This window comes from Ictalurus punctatus, chromosome 12, assembly GCF_001660625.3.
Source record: "Ictalurus punctatus breed USDA103 chromosome 12, Coco_2.0, whole genome shotgun sequence".
Classification (NCBI taxonomy): domain Eukaryota; kingdom Metazoa; phylum Chordata; class Actinopteri; order Siluriformes; family Ictaluridae; genus Ictalurus; species Ictalurus punctatus.
Window position 1 is genome coordinate 23106410 of NC_030427.2, and position 25808 is coordinate 23132217.

Here is a 25808-nt window from a genome sequence, read left to right on the forward strand (position 1 = left end):
TTTTTTGTGTGTGTTGTGATTGTGAATAACAAAACTTGTGACATATCACTAATGATGTTCAGACCTCAGGTTCAGGCCATGCTGATAGACAAACAGGTAACAGCATCTCACATTCATTAATTTTCCAATTCAATTCTTACACCAAATTATACAAAATAATATCAAACGAAAATCTGCACTGGTAAATAAGGGACATTTAACAGATTTATGCGTAAAAATACGGCGTTGAAAGGAAAACGGCACATAATGTTCAGCTATACTGCCTAAATAACACAAGATTATCAATGTATCCTGTAGCGCTGCTGAGAAAAACTTCATCAGTATTTAATTTTTATTCTTTTCAACAAATCATGAAATGTGACTTATTTAATTATTTTTTTTTAAATCATTAATTATTTAAATTACTAAAAGGATTTGCTGGTTTATGTTTTTTTAACCATAAAAAAATAAAGAAAATAAAATCTGGACTCAAACACAAAAGAGAAGTGTGGAAGCATTCTTAGACATACATTGAGACAAGGTCTGATTTCATAAAATCAAACAAAAACACTGATTCCAAACCATAATACATACTTTGACAAAAAATGGGTGAAACCTTGAAACAGGCAATCTATTGTATTGTAGTGTTGCCGAATACCACACGGAGTGAATGAATGGTTTCCACAATGAGAATGAGTTTACTCAAGCAGGTAATTGAAATGCACTATACAACAGTTAGTATCATGCTTTGCCACGCAGAACCGAAGCGATTCTTCAAATGTGTCAATAGTTATAACGGTGTAATGTCAAATAATACGTCATTTTATTACGAAGCATTTTGAACACGCCATGATAAACCGCAAACTGAACACGAAGCACCGCAGAATGATTTACAGGATTGAAATGAAGACTGTAAGCTCATGGATTTGGAGTCCAGCAACACTCGCATTAGAGAGCACTGTTATGTCCTCAACAATGTCTCAAATATCATAAGATCCGTAGCAAGCACTCAGCACAGCACAATGTGGCCATGTAAAATAAAAAGAACCATCCCCGAGGATTTGATCTCCTCCTGCTAGAACACAAGTGTTTCACTGTTTTAAAGCCTCGAGTCTGTGAAAGTACAAATCACTGTTGTATTATTCTGAATCAGTTTGGTTGTCTGGTTCAGATATGTTCAGGTGCTTTTCTCTCTCCAGGTGGATCTCTCGAACGGTGAGGATGCGTGTGAGCATGCTCTCCAGCTCCCCGTCATCCAGTGACATGTGGGAGAACCACAAGGGGCTATTGGGGACACACGAGCGCTCGGGACGCAGGTAAAAGACAGATGTGCGTTGCTTTACCATGCCTGAGCTGGAAGGATCAAAAGACTTGTGTTAGACTGCAGTGTAATATGACAACTATAATTGTTTCTAATATTTGCAAACTAGAAAATGAGAGAAAAAAGTAAGAAAGAAGATATGAAAGGAGAAAATTCAATGAAAGTATCAAGAATGTAGAACGATAAATGGTACGTTGCTTTTTAGTTCTAATAGAGGGCAAGGGACAGTCACAGAAAACAAATCTAAGTATGAAAATATAAATGTAAGTAGTAAATAGTGTTTGATTCCTCCTATTCCACAGCAAGTTGCCAAAGATTACATTATTATGTTTATTAAAGAACAATCTTTAATAAATTGTGTTATCACAATTTTTATCACTTACTTTATAGAAACTACAATGATCATTTCCTTACCAGCCTTACAACGCCACACCTTGTCATGTATTATTCCTTACTCATGAGTCAGTGTTACAAAATATAGAATTATAAGCAGTGAATTATGAATACAGCATCCCCAAGATCACTGCCATACCATTTGGAGAGATAGAACTCATAGAGTCTAACAGGACAGCGGAGAGGGTTTTCTACATTCTCCTGCATCTCCAGCACGACTCCTTCCTCCTCTTCGTCTTCTTTTTTCCTCTTGGCAGGGACACCATCTATATCTTCATTCGCTGAAGGAAATGAAAGTACAAATGAAGTAATGCAAATATGACGGGTTAACAGTAAATGAAATATTATTGGGGCTTTCATCAATCCTTCAGGCAAACACTAACATGCATTTTTGCTTTCTTTGTGCACGGGAGGGTAGAAGCGGAGGCAGGACATCTTGGTCCCATTGCTGTGTGACCGAGTGCAGCGCATGATATGGGCGAAGGAAAGGCGCCGGTGTTGCGCCACAGTCTTAAAGTTGAAGAACTTGGTACAGAAGTAAAGCAGAGTGTTGAGGAGCACGCTCGGGGAGAAAGCGCCCAACTGCTTACACCCCCATAGATACTCTTCTTCCACTCGAGAGTGCACGTAGCCTGTGCGCACATGCACACACACACACACACACACACACACACACACTTTATATATATATATATATATATATATATATATATATATATATATATATATATATATATATATATATATATATATATATATATATATATATATATATATATGGGCCACATCAGAACAACATTTTAAATTTTAACTCAAATTTAGCTATATAATTACCTATAAATTGTATCTGATTCTTTTTTTTGAACAATTTTTTAAAAATTTAAAGTGAAGAGAAAAGGACTCTAAAAAGGATCTCTAAAGTCTAATCAGTGCTTTAATTATTTGATTCAGGACATACTGTATATTTGCAGAAATAATATCTATCGTAGACTACACATTAGTAATATAAATTGTATGTCTGTATCTCACCACTTGGAAGTATAGTGGGTTTCCAGTCTTTCAGTAAACTGGACATAGTTTGACTGAATTTGGTGTAGAACAAGTCAGCAAAGATGTTCTCCATTCTGCTGTTTTCAAAAAGGTGCTGCACAGAAAAGAAAAGGGGGAAAATAGTTTATTTAAAGTTCTTTATTTTTGGACAAAAGTCTTAAATTTTTGTACTTTATATTCTGAATAAACCATGTGAATACAGTTCATTACCTGCTGAATGCCTAAGCAGAGGTAATAGATGCTGTCTGGACTGTACTTTTCTCCATTAGGGCGGCGAACTTCACTGATGAACTTGCAGAGGCCGTAACTTAGCTCAGCTGTGCTGCACTGTAACAGGTCCTCCTTTATCATAATGTTCCGTGCTGGTTGAGTAAATCAGAGTTTAGATAGCCAGATGTAAAAATAAATAAATAAATAAACAAATAAATACCCTCCCCCCAAAAATCTGGAGGTGTTATAACATGCAAGTGTTAAGCATGTAAGTAAGTACGTATGTAAATAAGTATGTAAGTAGGTAAATTTAGCAGGTAGGTAGGTAAATATGTATGAAAGTTGTTAATAATGTAAATACGCAAGTAAACATGCAAATAGGTAAATAAGTAAGTATTTAAATAATTAAGTAAGTAAACAGGTAAGTAGGTAAATTAGCAAGTAAGTGGGTAAATAAGTACATGAGTAAGATAGATAAGTAGATAAATAAGTATGTAAGTGGGTATATACGTATGTAAGTAAGCAGATAAGTGGGTAAATAAGTATGTAAGTAAGCAGGTAAATTAGTAAGAAGGTAAATTACTAAGTTAGTAAGTAAGTAGTAACAACTCAGCAGTGACTCACAGCCAAATTTGGGCATCTCCAGATTAGGCTGCATTTCCCTCCAGCGTACCCAGCTCTTCCATGCCTGAACGCCATATTTGGTGTGCACTCTAGTCGGATGCTTAACATCAGCTGCTGATGACTGAGCGGCTTCTGTACGTTTACGGGCCTGCATTTAAACACACCACACTCAGCTCTCTCAACATAATAATTATATTAACAAGTACGAAGATAAAATCCTACTAATGTAGGAGGTGTATGAATACAAGTATTAGATCTCAATCTAGGTTTAAAAGTTGTGCAGTTCTGGCTGTGTGATGCCTATTCCAACCTGCAGGACTGCGATATAAGGCAGATTATGATACTCGGTTGTAAGTACAATGAATGGACAATTTTGTATAAAGTATGATCATGATGAAGAAGCATGAAGCTGACTGATGTTCATACTCGTTTTTTCGGAGAGAAGCAATCACGGTTCTTCTTGCGTGTTTTTGACCTGGTGGTGGTTACGGTCTTTTCCTCCTGTGTGTGGTGTTCCAAATGCTCAAAGCACTCTGCCAATCACAAATTAGGTCAACTCAAAGCAGATCAGCAAGTACACTATATGAAATATAACTGAAAGTTATGCTCTTCACAGCTCTCACCAACTGGAAAATCTGCCTCTAGGTCCATTTGTGGGTCTTGTGGGGGTGGGCTGGGAGACTGTTGTGCCTGTCTGGATGGAGCCGTTTTTTCAGACTCCGAGCTACGTCCCCATCGGGAGGCACTCGAGATGCTGTCATCCTCCCAACTTAGGTGGCTGGAGAGGGCTTCCAAATCGAAATCCTCAATAAAATTATCATCCTGGTCTGAGTGGAAAAACAAAACATACCACCATGCATTAACCAGAGTGGAACGAATCAGACATTAGTGAGCCATTTAAACCTTTAATAGTTTGTGCAATGAATTTGTAATAACAATTTTTACAAGCAAAGAGCAAATACAGACCACTTGTAGTGACGCCAGACTCTACAGACTCTCCTAGAATTGTTCTCGATTTTTAGCATATGAAATATGCACAAGATTGGCTTAAACAAAAGCAAGTTTTCATTTTTTTTATTTATTTATTTAATTTTTTTTAAATACAATGGTCTGTCAGAATACTCTATTCTGATTGGCTAGAAGGTGCGTGTTAAAACCATATACACCACAGGCACTGCCGGTCAGTCTAATGATCATTAATACGCTTATTTAATAAATTAATATGCTGCCTATAAACAACCGTAACTATAGTAACCATTTACATAACTCACAGCTTCATTATTAGGAGAGATGCGGCACAGATGCAGGTAATTCACACATGCACAATCTCTCTCTAATAGCTATTTATTATAATTCATTCAACTAAATGTATCTTAATCGCACTACATTATCTCTGTCTATGATTTGACAATACCATATTTTAGATCTAATGGCCCGGATATAAAATCAAGGTCATGAAAATGTGCTTTTTGTTCATGCACCTCCATGGGAGACAGCTTTGTCCTTCTCACTGTCCTCCGCCACCATCTCTGCCATCATGATCAGGTCGGCCTCCAGCGGATTATCTGGAATTCTCTCTTTGATCTTCTGAATTGTCTCCACTATTCGCTCAGCGCTGTCCAGAGTAGTGGGCAGAAACATGGGTACTGGCACCTACAGTGAGCACAGAAACCAGTGATATTACATTAATGAACGTAACCAGTTTTGTATGTACAATACTGTATGGACCTGTACAAGACGGTGGGCAGCATTTTAACCAAAAACAAATTCTTGACAATCATTTCAGTTCCAATTAACTTCATCACATCACTTCTAGTGTGTTGGGCACATGACAACCATTTTTTAGAAGGATGGTAATTTTTCTATCAGATAAAAGGAACTAACTATAAGATATGGTATTGTCATTTTGAAGAGTGCATTTCATATTTCAGTGCCTTGAATAAGTATTCACCCCTCCAAACGTCCTGGCATTAAAATGTGTATTTGTACCATTTGATTTGCACATCTGATATTAGCAAGGTGCAAAATGTTTTTCTGACCAATGCTCTCCTTACATGGTCACTAACTTTTGTTGGATGGCCTGATCTAGGCAGAGGTGTGTTTGAGCCATATACCTTGCATTATATACATACATACATACATACATACACATATACATACATTATACATTATATATATATATATATATATATATATATATATATATATATATATATATATATATATATATATACACATTATATATATACATTATATATATATATATATATATATATATATATATATATATATATATATATATATATATATATATATATATTTTTTTTTTTTTAAGGATTTAAAAGGTACACCATGGTATATTGTTAGTAATCAAACTCTTGATACTTTTCCTGGACTTATCTGAATAGCTCGGTGTCATGTGACTTGTTAGTGTTACAAGGTCTCAGGAGTGAATTGGGAACAGGTGTGTTAAATTTGGTGTCATCGCTCATGTACAAAAATGTGAGGGGTGTACTCACTTTTGTGAGATACTGTATATAGATTTAATGGCACACAAGTGGACTCCATTCAATTATGGGACTTCTGATGGCAACTGGTTGCACTTTAACTAATTTATGGTTAAACAGGGATAAAATACTTGTGTTTTACTTTTAGTAAGTTTTTTTTTATTATTATTTGGAAAGAATTGTGCAAACAATATAGTTCCACTAAAATATTTACAAGGACTATTGTGTTCATGTAATCCCAAATGTGTCCACTTCATTTCAAAGTTGTAACACTACAAAAAATAGCAAAATACAAGGGTGTGAATACTTACACAAGGCACCGTATGTATTGTTGAATACCAGTACATCATACAGAAATTAGTTGGCGTGAATGGAGTTAAGAAAAAGTAATTAGGTTCAGTGATCTATACTGGACAGGAAATACCTCACCGGAAAAGGAAGTCCAAAAGGTTGGGGTGTGTACTGTGTGTAGAGGTTCATAGGCACAGGAACAAACACCGGTACTGGTAAGGGTAACACTATTACTTTAGGTGGGGTTTCATCTGTGGACAGATTTGTGAACATGACTTGTACATTTGCACTGAATCATTAAACATTTATGCATGTCAGTCAATGTTTCCCAAACTGGTCCTCAGGGAAAAGAGATCAACAATCAAGAACATCTGTAACAAATACCTGTAACAGGTGTGTTTGGAGCTTGGAGAAAGCAAAACTGTACCCAAGGACAGGTTTGACAAACACTGGTATAGTTATAGATATAAGTTACTCATCTCTGTGGGATCTTCAAGGTGATCTGCTCAGTACCTGTTTGTGTGTTAATATCAGAGTTGTTGGGTTTGCAGGACGTGCCCTTGTTCTGGTTCATTGGTTTGCAGAGCAGAGCTTTGTTCTTCAGAATTCTTGGGGGAGCAGACGGCGGCTTCACGCTATCTGTCTGTGTGCTGGCCTACAAACAACAATATGTTTTATTTAATCAATTACCAAAAACTAACACTCATTTTACTCAATTAAGCTATTATGAAAGAACACATGATTTAAAACTGATTACTATCTGGATATCTTTTTTGCTCACTATTTACTCAAAACAGCCCTTTAATGGAAGTCTTGACCATGCATGGCCATTGCTGCAGCAGCTACTCTGACAGTTTTGACCCAACAACAGGTGGATGCCCCATTTCAATTTCATGCTGTACTGCTGCACCTCAAACACTGATGACAAGAAACTCGAGTCATGTTCCTCTAAATCAGTGATCACGAACCCTCTTCCTTGACATCTAACTTCCTGCAGGTTTCATCTCCAACCAAAATCTGAGTATAGAAGATATGAACCCCTACTGTTTGTACAAGGTGAAGAAGCTCATTTTAATCTCATTATACACTAGCCAGGGTAAGAGTACTGCAACAGTGCCACTTCCAATACGCTTCTGGTGTAATATGAAGGCCATGCATTGGAGTCGTTCATGGTATTGCTGTCCATGGTACCTAACCACACACTTAAGTCAAATTTAAGACAATTTAAATAATTAGCTAGCATTCATATTCTGATACTCCCACTTACATGTCCTAATAGCTTCACAGCAGTAGGGACAGTTCCTGAAAAGTAAAAGTTAAAATCGTATAAGTGGACAGTGCAAAAAAAAATAAAAAATCAATTAATTAATTCATTAAAAGGCCAAAATGTTGGCCTAGCAGAGGTGGAAAAGTTACAGTATCAATTAAGAGAATACACAATGAAGGTTAATATATTTTTAATACAACTGTATATTTTAATAATCAAATATGATACTATGCAGTATTGGACAGAGCCTTGTTCAGTTGTCATGGTAGCCAGGAAAGCATCGCTGTGTTGGCTAAAATACTATAATAATTTTATTTTGTGTTACAATATGCTGTTTTGGACATGGCCCAAGCGCATGGTGGTCTTTTGATTGTCATCTTCTCACATAATCTCTTCAGAATATTCACATAACAGTAGGTGATGAATTAAAAATGCACAATCATTTACAACAATTACAGTTTTATAATGGTTTTTTTTCAGAAATCATTTGAATGACGCCAAAATCTAAGGAAAAAAAAATTACCTTGCAATGCTGCACTTCCCAGGACACTAGGCTGTCCATTGGTAGCACTGGATAGAGATATAACATTGGCAATAACAGGTGTGGCCTCTTTTGGTGCCAGTGATGGGAGAGTTATGTTGGAGACGGTAGAATGGGTCGCAGGTGCTATGGAGACCGGCACTGTCGATGCTAGATAAGACAATGTGATGCAAGAAAGTGCTAAATGAAAAGTAGTGGTGATTTAATTCACTTAACTGGTCCATTCTGGAGTCAAAATGGCCTTTCAATCTGCGAATGTGTACAGTTGAGGTCATAAGTTTAGATACGACTTGCAAAATGTTAATAATTTAAAATCAGTAAGAGGGATCATTAAAATCGCATGCTTTTTTATTTAGTTCTGCACTGAAGAAGCTATTTCATATAACAGATGTTTACATATAGTCCACAAGAGATACAATAACAACTGCATTTACACAAATTAAAAAGTTTACATACGCTTGATTATTAATACTGTGTGTCGTTACCTGGATGATCAACGACTGTGTTTATGTTTTGTGATAGTTGTTCATGAGCTCCTTGTGATAGTTGTTCATGAGCTCCCCCCCCCCAGCTCTTAATGTATCGTGTTGCCTTCTTGAGCATCAGTTAATGTCTGCACCTTTTGTAATAGTCGTGTATGAATCCCTCAGTCGTCCTCGGTGCGAGAAGATGGATCTCAACATCATACAGCCACTGTCTAAAAGCAGCCAAATATGCAGAAGATGCTGGAAAAGTAAAGAATGTGCAGGACCTGGAGGATTTTTCTGAAGAACAGTGGGCGGTTTAACTGCTCAGCACAAACAAGGAACTCATGAACAACTCTCACAAAACAAACACAGTTGTTGATCATCCGGGTAACGACACACATTAACTTTTTGAACTGGCACAGGAACCTATTAACTTTTGAACTGTAACAAATTCAGTTATTATTGTGTCTGGCAATTTTTATGATCTCTCTTATTTTATTTCATTACATTTTGCAGATTCTGCAAGAAACTAAGTATACAAAATAATGAAGTATGTAGTCTTTCACCAAAAAAAACCCAAAATGCTATTGTTTGCACTTATTACTGAACAACCTGGTTATCAGCACAGCAGTGCAAAATTCTCACTCTTTAGTTTTCTACTAGCTCACAAAACCAAGATATGCAAATTCATAGATTAAAGTTCTCCTAGATAAAGTAACCTCAAATGCATCTTTCATATCCTGCGCTCTTTCCCCTTCAGTGAATTGTCATTTCTGATGGGTGAATTTTATTCGCTTTTAGTCTGAACTCTTCTTTAACTGAAAAAACAGAAACGTGTAGTATCCAGGTCTCCCGTATCGCTGTAGCAAAGGGTCAAAAACAGTAAATGCTATGGCTAAACCATAGGTGTCCATTTTGCTGTATGTAATTACTCACATATTGGTTTTGCTTTTTGGAAAGGATATGTTTAAATGAAACTCGTCTTACCTTGCATAAGAGAAGGTTTGGCACCAGTTACAGGAGAGGCTGTAGTGCATGCTTGCTGGCTACAGAAGTGCATCAAACACTTCAGATTACAGAAGTGCTTAATTTCATTCAGCCATTTTACTGACTCGGTCATCTTCCTGGCACGCTTGCACATGGTGCATTTGGCCACCTGTGTGTTGCAGAGATACATTTCCATTACCTTTTTAACATTTTAACACATGACATTTTAACATATCTTCTTCTGTGAGCAGGACACTAGAGAGAAAGAAAATATTCTGGGATTTTACCTCACAGAATAACAAGGTGTATTGGGACAGGCATTCATTCCCACAGAACTCCTCTTGTTTACCAGAAAAGATGCTGGTCATTACAGACTGAGAAGTGCTGCTGCAGTAGAGGCAGTTGCGACAGTGCTTCTTTCCCCAGCGTTTGGCAAGGTCATGCTTGTACAGAAGTTTGCAGCCTGTGGATTAATTGGAGACAATTCAATTTGTGTGGCAAGCCTGCTCAATAAACATGGGGAGACTAGCTGATGGTGCATCATCAAGGAAAAAAAGCAGACATATTACTAATCTTATGATATACAAAATAATGCTATGACAGTCCGTCCAGGATTACACTGAGTTTTTTTTTTTTTTGGTGATTGTTGCAGTCAAAAATGCTTTAAATTTTTCTGTAGTTTTTTTTTTTTTTTTTAATTTGAGATTTTTGGTGCTTTTTGCATAAATCTACTTGGATTGTCTTTCACATTAATGTTTGTTGGTAAATGAGACCTTTCAGTTGTACTCATGTTCAACGCGCACGAAGATACAAGTGGGTGATACAACCAAAATATATCATCACGATTCTCAAAACTTCTAGCATTAAAAAATTATGTTTTGCATTAGAAAATATACACACAAATATACATATACTATGCATATATTATAAATACTCTACATGTAAAATTATGCTTATTTGTAAAAATAATAATAAATTAAAAATACATTTTAATTTATAAAAATAAATAAAAAATATTTAACATTGAAAAAGAGAAAATCTACAAAATCTATTAAAAAAAAGAGAATAAAGTAACATTTTTCTATTAAGTACAAGTTGATTTTAACATTAACTGCTTCCACTCAGTTTGTAATTACTTTAAAAATATATATATATAATTAAACTATATGCAGCTATCCACAGATATTCCGAAAAGTGTATTGTGACCATTTCTCACAATATCGATATCATATCATCAGATCATATTTGCTATGGTTTGTTCCTAAAATCTCATTAAATCTGTTGCAGGAGATCTCAAGCAGCAGAACAGAACAAGCTCACACCAGTATAAAACACATACACAAGAAACAGAGAAACTGAGTCAACACAACCCTTTTTGATCTTATTCATTTATCTATGGTTAAAATTAGTTCATAAAACTAATCTGAAGTAAATTTATTACACAGACAAAAAATATATATTAAATGAATTAAATCACTTCCCTGTGTATCAGGTGTGGATACAGTTTTTCCTATTTCTGATTGGGTAATCTACAAGCATCTACTAGCTGTGACGTATCTTAAGTGTCTGTGGCACAACTGAAATTCTACACTGTGTTCGTTTTTAAACTGCATGGTTTAGAATCAACTTCACACTGTGATTTACAGTCAAACTTGCATTCAGCTGGAGCAACTTGCACCTAAAAAATCCCGAGCTTTTTATAACTTCCCGTTCTGGTCAGAGACCCATCCGAGCCACGCGTTACAGAGCAGAACCTCACCTTCACTACAGAAAGAGCAGTCCACACTGTTAATCCTCTTCACCTCCTTCACCACCTTTTCGATTTTGCAGTACACACACTGTGCCATGATGTAGTGGGTCCTCCTGAACTCATCCGTGCAAGTCTTATCACAGAACACGTACATCTTTCCCTGTAACATTATACAGAATATATTTAAGCTCTGGGATCTCATGGCAAATGACATTGACACCAAATTTTCTTCATATTTTGCAAAACACTGGTTTCAAAAGTATCGGTACCCTTATAATTAATATTCTGTGATGCCTGCCCTTTAGAGTATGACAGCAATGAGTATCTTCGTGTAATGGAACAAGGTTGGAGACGCTTGTATACGAACCTTGCTTCCTTAACTCTGTGCAGAACATTTTAATTCTCCTGTATATTCTTAGGTTTGTGCACGTGGACTTTTGTCTTCAATTTTCAAACCTCAAGACTGAAATGATCATTGCAAAACAGTGATTATGTTTCTTTAATTTGTGTTTGGCTCATCATCTGTCAGAAGCCAGCCACTCTATGACTTTCAGCCTGATTTTGCTGTCACAGGCACAATCACAGATCTTAAAGAATAATCTTTGGTCAGGAGTTGAGATCGACAGTCTCAGAATGAACAATGTGGCATACTCAGCAACGGCTGATTTCACCAGTAATTACCACTGCAACCAAACCATTTGTAGCCAAACATGCTGAAGGGCTGAATGAAACGAAAATTTGATTTTGATTAAATTTCCACAAAAATAAAATGTCCAATGTTGCACAGGATTGAATTTAGCTTTTGAATATACTGAATACATGGCCTCAGTCAGTCCACACAAAGAAAACAAGAAAGCACCTTAAATTCCAGCAGCGCAGGCTTGGAGAAGAACAAACGCTGACACTGTGCACAAGTGAATTTGGTCCCTGGGGGGCATTGGGTTGAGTTAGGTGAGCTGGACTCTGCAGATACAGATTGCACTGTGGGGGCAGACTTTGACTGAGTGGTGCTAAGAGAAGGGGCAACGTTAATCTGGTTGCTCTGAGTATTTGTCTTGTTGAAGGTATCCTATAGAACAGAGAGGGAAACAAAAAACAAGGAACATCATGAAATGGCACCTCACAAAAGATGATTTTTCTGATATGAACTACGTAGATGGTTTTATAAATAAAAACACAAAATAATATTTACATTCAGAGACATGACAGACACTTCTGTAACAGCTCCGTAACAAAGCGCAATGAATCTTGAAAGGGCTTTATGCTATTTTGTGAGTCTAAATCTATAAATATGGCTTGTACTGCTAATAATTCAGTCCCTCCAGGATATTTGATCACAGAAATTAACCCCAAAACTCTGCAATATTCAGAGGAACTTACGACTTTTAAAAATTACTGCAGATTTTAAACAGGTTTGGGCCAAGACGGGTCATGTGAAGTCATCAAAGCGCGCATTCAGCTAAAGCCCTCTTCAATTCATGTGCATCGCACATGAGAGCAGCTAAAGGGTCTCATTTACCATTTAACATCACTGCAAACGACCATGCAAAAATTTTCACTTGAAATTGATTGCACTTTCGCAAAAAAAGCACAAAAATCTCTCCAAGCAAGCATCGCAAATTTTGAAAAAAGCAAATTCGAGCGTTTTTGACCTTAGTAAATCACAACAACAACAAAAAAAACCTCAGAAACATCCTATACGACTGATAATTTAATTTAAGATTTACTGCAAACAAAATGTACTGTACAGGACAGGGGTAGACTTCATGCTCAGGCTGACAATCAATCTTTTTAGAATTATGTAGAAACATTGATGAAACTGAGCAAAATAAAGTGCAGTGAAATGCACTCGTATAACTCTCCTGCTTTAAGGATAAGTCATCTCGCAGTTGAACGTACAGAGAAAATGATGACGCTAGTCAGATTATTCTGTTACGAGAGAAGGACAGAACACCATAGCTTATATCCTAGGTGATGTTTTTTGTCAAAAACTATACCAGGTCGGGATGAGGACTATGATTACACAGTCAACTCTACCATGGGAATTCATCATCTTGTTTGTTTCCTTCAGTTTGTATTAATGCACTTACCTAGCTAACAAAACATTACTACATTACAAATTTCCAAAGTAGACAAAACACTGTCGAGTATTTTAAATGTTCTGCAGTATACAAAGACTGAAATATACCTGAAACGAGATCACACAGGTGAAGCAGCAGAAGTTGCGGATGGTACCATCGGACATGGCAAGGTGATACTGAGGCACTAGAACCTTCTTACAGTGGCTGCATTCTAGTGCAGAACCTTAATATGTGTGTGTGTGTGTGTGTGTGAGAGAGAGTAACAGAGAGAGAGAAACAGCAAGAACAAACTATTGATGCAAAGGATTGAGACACTGTGTAACAATGTGTAATACATCTTATATATTTACATTCCTTGTATGTTCAGCTACTTATCTATCATTTATCCCCATTTATGACCATGACATGCTTTTCTTTAAACAGACTTTACCGTGAAGCATAAACCTTTACCTGAAGAGCTGACCTTCTGCACTTTGTGAGCAGTCACACATGCAGAGGAGCAGAACAGCTCGGTGTTGCCCTCCGAATTTATGTTTTCCACCATTTCTGTTATGGTTCGATAAACTCTGCACATCGTGCAGGGCACAACCTTCGTGTACTTCTGCAGAAATCAAGCAATAAAACAAAGACAGTAGTAGGTATGGGTTGGCTCTAAGCCAGGGGTTCTCAACATTATTTTTTATTTTTTAGTCAGAGAGATAATTTTAAGGGCCCCAAATTCTTGCGATGCCCACTTCCCCCTTTTTTCTTTCCCAGCTGGCCTGTATTTATAGTGTACAATCAACAGAATTTTTGGTAATACGTTCTTAATAGTGAATTTAACATACATTTTTTTGCACATTTATGATGCTTTTATGAATCATTGTGTGTAAGAGTCCACAAGAGTAGGCATTCTGAATCGAATGAGAAGACTGGGACTATGTGTCACCACGGCTTACTTAAGTTAAGAGACTTCAACCGACATCAGGGCTTTAATGAACTCTACTGACAATCTGATTATTCTAAACATGAACTGCCATTGTATGAGGCGAGTCTCTGTATGAGATGGGAGTCTGTTAAACATGTAAGTGTGTAGGACGTGTGAAATATGTGACTACATTAAAACAGGCTAACTATAATAAATAAAATTATAATAATTAAAAAAAAAATGTAAAAGATGGGGTGAATACTCCATCTTAGTTATTAGAATTGTGTCCATGCTTTTTATAAAGAATGTTACTGACTGCAGTAGTGGAACTACTTAATGATGTTTCTTCTCATAAACTTTGCTTGCTTTTTTATTTTGCAATGAAATGGATCCAATATTTCATTTAGCTCCTATAGTTTGCTTATTTCAGCTGCTTGTTTAAGACAATGCTAGTCAATCAGTTTTTACTATATGTGTGCTGTCTGTCCATTTTGGGAAGAATCATATAAATGAAGACCCAAGCATAGCACAAAAGGCCACGGAGTGGTCTGAACACTACCTTTTTAAAGGTGGAGACACATTTCTGGCTGCAGAACGTCTTAGCGGTGCCATCGACTAACAAAGATGGACTCTTGCCATCGCCACTGTAGCAGTACTCTCCACAAGTTACGCAGGAGTTCATACTGAGCTTATTGGAGGCGCGGAACTGGTGAAAGCAGGTGTCACTACATAGCTTATGGAGATTGCCCATGAAGTTCACCTCATGGCGAATCTTGGAGAGGAGAGAAAGAGTGTTATGCAAAGCTTACAGCTACACCTTGTCCTTTAATACAATGAATTCCAGTGGATTTCAATCATCATCCCAACTATAAACACATATACAGTAGAATCAAATACATAAGCATACAGCAACATGCAAAGTGATGCACAGGATGTGCAAATAGGTGAAGTGTTCCATTCATAAATTAAAGCAAATGTACAGAACAGTAGCCTCAATAGCAACAAGCATTTCTGTTCAGAGACTTTATCACTAATGTCATTCTCAGACCTGCCAACCTTGAATAAGAACGTGTAAAATTGAGTGAAGATTAGAGCAAAAAGATTACTGTGAAATGGGTAAAGGGGCGGGGCTTCCAGGAGATAGAACTTAATATCAGAGAGTTCAAAATGATCAATTATTACAGGTCGACTGGCTCATTTGGTGTTTTTGTTAAGGCGGGGAAATAAGAAGATAGTTTTGCCGTATTTTTGAGTCACAACCAATAGCAGTGCACTTGTGTAGCAGGTTGTCAGGTCTGTCCTCTAATAACTTTTTTGGGCAGTGGGTATTTTTTAAAAAGCAATCAAAGCTGAACTTACAGCGCATGCTTTTTGACACATGCTGCATTTTGTGGCAAGTGCAGAATTTGCAGAATCCCTCTTGTAATTAAAGGCGCTGAGACATTTCTGACTGCAGAAATCCTTTACTGCCTTTGTTGAATCCACAGAGGCAGTGATAACATCCTTTGGGTTGAGAATGCCCCTACAGACATAAAGGGAGGAATCCATGATCAGAGACAATTACTCAAACATACACACAAACAGTAAAAGTACTTGCCGCATCCTGATTTCTTCTGTGTTTTTTATCTATATCTCATACTAAATAGTTTTATATCTTCAAACAAAATACAACATAAATCAAAGGCAACCAACAATACAGTTTTTATTTATTTAGTAAGGCAAAAAAAGTTATCCAACATCTATCTCCAATGTTCCACTTCTGGGAAGGTTCACTACTGTGCCGAGTTTTCCATTTGGAGATAATGGCTCTCACTGTGGTCCTTTGGAGTTCCAGAGCCTTTGAAATAGCTTTGTAACCCTTCCCAGACTGGTGTATTTCAATCACCTTCTTCCTCATAATTTCTGGAATTTATTTCAACTTTGGCATAATGTGTTACTGGGTAAGACCTTTTAACCAACTTCATGCTGTTGAAAAAGTTCTATTCAAGTGTTGATGTGATTGAACAGGGTTTGTAGTAATCAGGTCTGGTTGTGTGTAGTCCAGCTGAACCCCATTATCAATGCAGTTTCATAGATTTGGGGAATTAGTAACTACAGGGGCAAAAACATTTTTACACAGGCCCAGTTGGTATTGGATAACTTCTTTGCTTCAATAAATAACATTCATTTAATAACGGTATTTTTTGTTTACTCAGGTTGCCTTTGTTATATCTTAGATTCTGTTTTAATTTCTGAAACGATAATATGAGATGTACACAAGAAGAACAGAAGAAATCAAATACTTTCTTCAGAGCACTGTACATACAGTGCATCTGGAAAGTATTCACAGCGCAGTTTTGAGCTTTTTTGTTTTTTATTTTGAATAAATTTGCAAAGATTTCAAACAAACTTCTTTGACGTTGTCATTATGGGGTATTGTTTGTAGAATTTTGAGGAAAATAATGAATTTAATCCATTTTGGAATAAGGCTGTAACATAACAAAATGTGGAAAAAGTGAAGTGCTGTGAATACTTTCCGGATGCACTGTACACTCACGTCCATACATATTTGCACATTGACAAAGAACGGCTTTAATTTGAGGGTATTTACATTCAAATTGCCTGAATGATGTAGGAATTATAGCACTTTTTACATCTGGTCCCCCCTTTTTAAGGGATCAAAAATACTTCTAGTAGACAATTGGCTGCTCAGCTGTGTTATGGCCAGGTGTGCGTTAGTCCCTCATTATTTCACTTACAAGTAAGCAGATAAAATATTTGGAGTTTATTTAAAGTGCAGAATATGCATTTGAAATCTGTTGCTGTTAACTCCCAAGATGAAGTCCACAGGCTAGGTGTGGCATAATCAACTATTTTATAAAAAAGAAAAAAAAAAAAGAAAGAAAAAGCGCTGTTAAGCGCAGGTACACCAAAACGCCAGGAAGACCACGGAAAACAACTGGTGGATGACAAAATAATTATTTCTCTGGTGAAGAAAAACCCATTCACAACAGTTCACCCCTTCACCAGATCAAAAAGACCTTCCCGGAGTTAAGGCTATTCAATTCACTAATAAATTCAGTGAATTTATCCCAGTTGAGCAAGCCGATAGCCACAGTGATGAGGAAAAACTCCCTAAGATGTTAAGAGGAAGAAACCTTGAGAGGAACCAGACTCAGAAGGGAACCCATCCTCATCTGGATAGTGGGTACTGGTTAGCTATGTCAAAGTCAACAATCAAGAGAAGTCTTCACCAGAGTAAATACATGAGAGGAAATGCAAGACGTAAACCATTGGTAAGCCTCAAATACAGGAAGACCAAAATAGAACTTGCAAAACAAAACAAAAAAATCTAGAAAAAGTCAGTACAGTTCTGGAACAACAACCTATGGACAGATGAGAGACAAATCTACTTGTAACAGAGTGATGGGAAGAGAAGAGTATGGAGAAGGGAAGGAACTGCTCATAAGTCGAAGTACCGCCTCATCTTACTGCATGGGTGTGTATGGCTGCCAGTGGAACTGGATCCCTTGTAGTTATTGATGACTTGACTGCTGACAAATCAACAGTATGAATTCTGAGTGTATAGGGCTATATTATCTGCTCAGATTCAGCTGAATGCTTCAAAACCCATTGAACGGTGCTTCACAGATTCGCAGATGGACAATGACCCGACGCATACTTCAAAAGCAACCCAGAAGTTTTATGGTAAAGAAGTTGAATGGCCAAGTCAATCACCTGTCCTGAATCCAATTGATGTGCATTTGTTGACGGCAAAAATGAAAGCAAAACACCATGAGAACAAGCAGGAACTGAAGACAGCTGCAGTAAAGGCCTGGCACAGCATCACCAGGGAAGAAACCCAGTATTTGGTGATCAATGACTGGCACAGTCACTGACTGCAACCAGGTATTAAAAAAACTGAATGTATAATTATGTTAGTTTGTCCAATTACTCTTGGTCCCTTAAAAAGGGGGGACTACATATTAAAGTGCTGTAATTCCTACATTGTTCATCTATTTTGGATGTAAATCCCCTCAAATTAAACCTGAAAGTCTGCACTTCATATTTATAATTATAAATATATATAATTTATAATTATATTTAACTTCAACTCCAATAAACTGTGGAAGACAAATAAAATTACAGTAACTTTGTTACATTTTCTTTAACAATGCAGCAGTCTTCTAAGATTATTACGTGTCTCACTGTACAAGAGGTCATAATGGTACTAAATCAGCACATCACATCATGACCTCATAATGTGACTAAGACCACAGTTGTCGTCTCATGACCAAATAGTTCGTGTTTTTTTTGCTCTTGACAGCAAAATTTTGGGCCGAGAAACATTCAGTCTAAACCTAGTTTAAGCTTTAAAGTACCTTAAAAAGTTATAAACCAACATCGATTCTAAGCCTGCTTAGAACACAATGCACCAAAGAGTTATCTATTTAAAATGTAAAGTTGTAAAAATTAGTTACATTACAAAAGTTTATATATATATATATATATATATATATATAGTAACACTGAATAATACATATAGTAAAATTTAATGACATATAGAAATCAAACTGTTTATAAATTCCAACCGATATTTTACATTTAAAACTGTCGTAATTTTTTTTTGTCAAATTTAATTTTTAATTTTTATATATGTTTTTTAAATAAGTGACGACTTCACGAGACTCACATGAAGCAGTAATGACAGGTTTTTTTCAAGCTTGGCAACAGCACGGACTCGGCGGATGCGCTGCTGCAAAGGCAGCGTGGCGAGCAGAAAAGCTGAGTGCAGCCTTTACGCTGGAATGCGGTCTGGCCTTTAAGCAGGATTTTTTTACAACCTGAACACACCACACACAGAGAGCTGCCAGAGCTTGGATTCGAGGGCACTGAGGTGCTGGATGGCGCATTTGTTGCAGTAGCCACAGCTGGAGAGCCTGTGTAGTAACGAGACAACAGTCAAACGTAAACAAACATAACGCAAACAACTTTAAACAAAGTTGAACTGTTCGGCTGAATCAGTTGTTTCAGATACGGTAAAATGTTAATTGCTGTAACAATGTATGACTGAGGAGTAATATACTGGACTTTAGCAAATTTTAATAAAATATGATAAAACACAAAACGTATATATAAAAATTCTACATGCGGCACACAAAATGATCACACGGTTTCCTACCTAAAGCCGTAGAGCTTCCACCGACGGAGAAGACAGCACTGATCTTGATCTGCTCTGAGGTCTTCTGGCCAAATTCCTGCAGTCATAACATCACAAATATTTTTCAAGTGCAATAAAAAAACCTTGAAACTTTCACCATGAATGTTCGAAAAACTAAGCAAGGTATGTACTGAAATTATATCACAGTGCTACTGAATTCTCGATTCTGATTGGTCTGAAGGTGTTGATTAATTTTCTATAACAGCAGCTCTCACGGTGATACTTGCTTGTAATTCGTATTAATGCGCTCGTTCTAATATGCTATAATTTCTATAGAAATCAACTGCATATCGATTAAATCTAATAATAAACAGTAATCATTGATATGATGAAGCTTTCTGTAAGATATTTATTTTGCATTTTTAGAAGGAGTCTCCGAGGTTAGCACTTTGTACCAGTTGGGGTAAGACACAGAAAGTCTTTTAACAATACAACCATTCCTCTATTTTCTGTACCGCTTATCCTACACAGGGTTGCGGGGAGTCTGGAGCCTATCCCAAGGGACTCGGGGCACAAGGCGGGGGAGCAAACCCACTGCAGGGCTCAATTGCGCACACACACACACACACACATTAACATTCACACACTACTGACAATTTAGAGATACTAACCAGCCTACAACGCATGTCTCTGGACTGGGGAGGAAACCAGAGTACCCGGAGGAAACCCCCCGAAGCACTGGGAGAACATGAAAACTCTGCACACTCAGGGCAGAGGCAGGACTCGAACCCCCAACCCTAGAGGTGCTAAGCCACCTTGTCCTCCTTTTAACAAGACATGACAAGTTTTTTAAGACAGAGTGGAAAAAAGGCAGCTGGTCAGGGAATGAATGTTTATAGCTGCTACAACATAAGTGACGAAAGAAACAAACTTGTTTTGTGTATGTTCCACAACATTACATTTGAACTATCAAGAGAGAAAAAGCAAGATGCACCACTCATTAATACATTTTTAAAAAATGTAGTCGTTGGGAAATTGCTGTGGTATAAACGGTACAATAAACTTTGGGATGTGCTGATGTTTGAAAATAAAATGTAACGTATTAATATATATAATAATAATATAACTTTGGTGTGTTTGGCCTGCATCACACCATCCCATCGTTGATTATGTTCCTATCACACTCCCGTCCTGTGTAATTCCATTTGTATTGCTACTACTATTACTACTGTTGGGCCCTTAAGCAAGGCCCTTAACCCTCTCTGCTCCAGGGGCAGTGTATCATGGCTGATGATGCGCTCTGACCCCAACTTCCTGACATTCTGGGGTATGCGAAGAAAATAATTTCACTGTGCTGTAGTGTATATGTGAGCAATAAAGCCTCATTCATTCATTAAAATTCTTAACTGAAATGCAAGCTAGAACTCACTTCAGATGTGTCTGGTTCATCCTTTATCTTTCCAGCTGGAGCCTGAGGACCAAGAGCTTTCTCATATTCCTCATCCATTGGTTCATCCTTGATCTTCACAGAAGTGGGGGGAGCCGTCTTTTTCTCAGCCACCGTTTCAGGATGAACAGAATGCTCTGGCTGGGAAGGAATGAGATAATGCCTAGAACGTTACATGCATACACACAAACATTCTCGTTAGATTTGTGCTTTAAGAAGTGATTGCTGGTCAGCTGCTCACTGTATGTGCTGGCAGATCCTTCTCAAAATCCTTCAAATCCTGATTTGGTTGGTTTTCTGTTGGACAAAAATAAATGACAGAATATGCAAGTCAAAAACACTGACATCATAATGCAACCTACAAGTGTTGATGGCCAAGACCATCCAATGTAATTGCCTCCAATTTGCCCAAAATTTCAGCCAGGTATTAAAATTTTTTTAAGCTTGTCTTCATGGCATTTTTAAATATTTTTTTAGAAACTCTAAGTTTCTTCATGATGTCCATATGGTAAAAAGTAGGGCTGGGCGATATGACAAAAATATCATATCACGATACCTCTAAAACATTAGGACATTAACTAGGACATTTCTTACAGTACACAATACGTATCACGATATATAATTTAGCTAACAAACTGTCGGCAAAGCAGTAGTAAAATAAACAAAAAAAAAAGACGTTAAACTGACTTTGACGATACTTTTCTTTAATGCCTACAAAGAATTATTTTTTTTTATTACGGCAAATCAACAGCATCCATTCAGTCCCATTTAATTAGTAATTATTAAAAACATATAAAATAAATCACCATACCAAAGATAAATCTGAAGTGAATCGCGTAATCATTTACCACGATATTGATATTACATCAATATACAACCCAGCCCTATTAAAAAGAATTGTTAGATTATATTAATATACTTTGAAGTTCCTGACATACGTTACTAAATCTAATATAGGCTCATCAAAAACCTCAAGAGCCAAACTTAAGGAAAACTAGGAAGCACTGTCAAGTCAATGAACGAGAAACATGAAATTAGCTTCCATTTGAACAAAAGCAGCTTAAGTCATACTGCAATTTAGAAATGCTGATGAATAGAGGTATCATAATTCTTTTTAGTAAATACTTTAATTAATTACTTTTAAAAAACACACACATATTGGTGATTATTATTACCATACCTGTTGTATTCAAACTTTCAGACGAGTCTTGTGATGAGCTTTTAGAAACCAGCTCAGAACTTCGCTCATCCAATGGGCTTTCAGCTTTGGCTTCAACTGAAACTAGAAAAACAGGAGGGAAATGTTTACTCTCTGAATAAAACTGGAAAGAACAATCCTGCTTATGCTGAAACCAGTTTAGAGGAACCAATTATATAGATTATTTCAACAACATATTACGTAATTACTACTACATCTAGAAGCACATCACTATGCACTTCATAGGTATATGAAGGAAGTTGTATACCATTTAAATCCTCCAAACCATTGGCTGATTGAGCCAAACGGTCAGAGAACCAACCTGATAATGTGTCTGGCTGGAATGACCATTCAAGAATCAGAAACAGATGTGCAGCCTTTTGTATTTTTGATACATTTTAACAATGCTTGTAACTTGTTTTGTTATGTTTGTCTGATCACTTACCTAGGTTCACAAAAGCTTCTGCATCTTCTGGAACAGCCACCTGCATCTTGTCGTCTGCATCATTGACATCCATTGCTATTCCAGCAGAGCTGTCACACTTTTCATCCTCTACTTCAGGCATAACTGCCCCAAATAAACCATCCTGTTTGTTCTCTTCATTTACTTTGGGTTCCTGATATTGCTCTGAACTCTCATGCTCCATTTCTTCAGTTTTGTTGTTCTTATCCTCTGATGTCTCCTGCACCATCTGATGCTCCATCTCTTCCATATTTTTCTCATCCACCTCTTTTTCTTCGTTTGTCACATTGTAAATGATATTCCTATCTAGCTCTTCATCTTCCTGTTTCACTTCAGCGTGCTCGTGATCACTGGTCTCCTCCAAATCTCCGTCAAGTACTTGCTGGAGGCTTAGATCAGAAGTTACCAGTGGTACCTTCTCCTCGTCCTCCTCCAGGCTGGTATTATTCTTCTCCACAGCAATGTCCTCATACTCTTTCAGTTCTTGCCCACAGTTTTCATGTATTGACACCATATCCTCCTCTTTTATGTCTGTTCCTTGTGGACTCATTCCCCCACGTTCAGGCTTTTTTTCTTCATCTTTTTCATGGCTAATCTGATTGTCTTTCTCATCCATCTCTATAACTTTGCCATCCTGACTTTCATGCCTATTTTTCTCAAAGTCCTCCTTTTGCCCGATATCTGAGAGGTCCAGGCTGAAGGAACTTGTATTCTGTGCATCATTTGTGTGATCCACAGCCCCTACACTAGCAGATTCCTCTTCAACAAGTAAAGCAGCATCCATCTGTGTATCTGTCTCTTCTTATATATTTAGAAGTCTAAAAGACAACACATACATTGGATTGATATGAAAAACATTCATCCATTTCAACAACATTCTAGTTTTTCACCTAATCCAGAAACCTGGTTAATGCTGGGCAAATGCTGGTGAAGTCTTACAACAACCCTACCGATGTTGACCCAACACTGGCCAAAAACTGGAAAAGAAGTACTTTTCATAACAACTCCAGTTATGTTGGTCCAACACTGGCCTAATGTAAGCAACAACATTTTACATAACAACACTGAAAATGTTGAGCCAACAATGGGAAAGGCATACTTTTTATCATAAACTTGCTGTTGTTGGACTAAACTTGATTTAATGGTGTCTGCTGGACATGGCAGGCCAACACTGACCTGCTGGACAAAGTTGCATTGGGCCAACAGAATGGCTGACATTGGCCCAACACTGGCAAGGTGGATTTAAATGTGGCTAAAAGTCTATTGGCCCAATGTTTGCCCCCAAATTGTTGGCTGTTCGCCCAATGTTTTCACCAAAATTGTTGGCTATTGGCTGAAAGTCTATTGGCCCAATGTTTGCACTCAAATTGTTGGCTCTTGGCTGAAAGTCTATTGGTCCAATGGAAATGTATATATTGGGCAATACTGGCACCCATTGTTGACTCAACAGAATAGCTGACATTGGCACAAGTCAAGTCAAGTGTTTTTATTGTCATTCCTCTATATAGCTTGTTTAAACTGAAACGTAATGTCGTTTCTCCAGGGCCATGGTGCAACACAGAACAATATGCAAGACTAAATAAAGTGCACTCTACAACAGCGTGAGACGAGTGCAGGGCAATAAATACACCAAACAGAACAATAGATACACAGGGCATGGGCTGAAAACTGTACACTATTTCATAGTATTGTAGCAGCAATAAGTATAGCAATAAAAAAAAATTGTGAGGTGGATTTAAATGTAGCTGACATAATTATGCTGCACCAACAGTGACACCCAGCATTGGAATTTAAGGTCAAATCTCAAATTGCGCTCTTAGACATGTAAGGCAAATTTATATATTATATATATTTATATATATATATATATATATATATATATATATATATATATATATATATATATATATATACATATATATACATATACACACACACATTATATATATATATAAATAATATATATATATAAAAATTATATATATATATAAATTTTATATATATATATATATATATATATATATATATATATACACACACACACACACACACACACAAACACACATGCATATACATACTTTATGCAGTGCACTTACAGTATATTGTGACTAAAGAGCTGTCCAAACCCATTCAAACCCTGCTACAATAGAAACCCTCACAGAATTTGTAATGGATTTAATGGGAATTGTATTGGTTTTAATGGAAACTGTAATGATCCCTGTGCATCTCTACTGATAATGTGTTGCCTTAAGGACCTACATTCTTAATACATCCTACTAGGCAATAGAAACCATTTGGTAATAGTGTTAATGGTTAACATCTTTTCGTAGTGGTATTTGTAATGGAAAACATTAGAATGTTTTTTTTTTCTCAGAAGGGAAACTTCTTTTTAAAAAAATAAAATAAAATAAACTTTTGCAGGAGCTGTGTTATTTTATCAGCTTTGGGATTTAGTTCAACAAAGCTGAGATTGCTTTAATAGCTCATAAAGTCATGTACACTCAGTGTGTACACCCAGTGTTTACAAACAGCAATAACACTGGTAGCACAAGTAGCTCGAGACACACAACCCCATTAGTTCATAATGGGACTCGAAATGGGGCTGAAATCCGCTACACAGAATGTGAATTAAAGACGTCTTGAATGCTATCTAGTGCACTTTGTGTCCAAATACCAGGTGATTTGGGACTGAACTTCGGTATGGCGCAAAAACAAAATGACCAGCAGCACAAATTTCAGCCATTTGTGCAGTGGCGCTAAACTAGCAAACTAGCCCCAGTGCAAAGTGTGTTGAAGATACTCACCTCAGATTGCTTGCAGTCACGCTAAAAGACCCATGTACACGCTTTGCACAATAATCTGCAGCGTGCGAAGATATCAGTAAACATACACGAAGGAGATTAGGGACTAGAGCGTGGTGAACTCTCGCTAAATTACTTCCGCACGCTGTTGTTGATGTACACTCCCCGCCTGTGCAGGCCTCCGAGAATGAGACGGCGCCATCTTGCGGTCAATATGGCGATTCCGCCAGAGACGGTGGAGAAGTTTCAGTTTGGAATTGAACGTCTTGAGTATCAATAAAATAAATCCATTCTTGTCATTTGGTATCATGAGGATTTTCTGATTTCTGTTCAAATATATTAATATGTGAACATAATCACATATTAATACTGTTGCTATCTGAA

The 25808-nt window shown here is 37.0% G+C and overlaps 1 protein-coding gene across 1 annotated transcript; it reads right to left on the reverse strand.

Annotated features, from left to right (window-relative positions):
- Window positions 1-65: 65 nt before the first annotated feature.
- zmym4.1 (zinc finger MYM-type containing 4, tandem duplicate 1) lies at window positions 66-25589 on the reverse strand. Its single transcript, XM_017482314.3, has 28 exons — window positions 25428-25589; window positions 22606-23441; window positions 22143-22244; window positions 21204-21259; window positions 20945-21103; window positions 19537-19612; window positions 19048-19294; window positions 15735-15897; window positions 14935-15147; window positions 13919-14069; window positions 13576-13691; window positions 12247-12456; window positions 11397-11547; window positions 9925-10100; window positions 9638-9806; window positions 8166-8333; window positions 7643-7677; window positions 6889-7030; window positions 6514-6626; window positions 5059-5230; window positions 4201-4404; window positions 4004-4110; window positions 3578-3725; window positions 2954-3105; window positions 2723-2837; window positions 2077-2325; window positions 1833-1974; window positions 66-1332 (listed from the first exon to the last, which is right to left on the reverse strand). Exons 2-28 carry the CDS (start codon window positions 23405-23407, stop codon window positions 1119-1121), a joined length of 4752 nt encoding a protein of 1583 aa, XP_017337803.2. The 5' UTR covers window positions 23408-23441; window positions 25428-25589; the 3' UTR covers window positions 66-1118.
- Between the last annotated feature and the right edge of the window lie 219 nt (window positions 25590-25808).

Coding starts and splice junctions, on each gene's coding strand:
- zmym4.1 (XM_017482314.3), bottom strand. CDS start 23,407: ATGGATGCTGCTTTACTTGTTGAAGAGGAATCTGCTAGTGTAGGGGCT. Junction 14,070..14,934: donor GTGTCTCCACCTTTAAAAAG/GTAGTGTTCAGA, acceptor TGATTTCTGCAG/AAGTACACGAAGGTTGTGCC. Junction 4,405..5,058: donor CAAAGCTGTCTCCCATGGAG/GTGCATGAACAA, acceptor TTTTCCACTCAG/ACCAGGATGATAATTTTATT.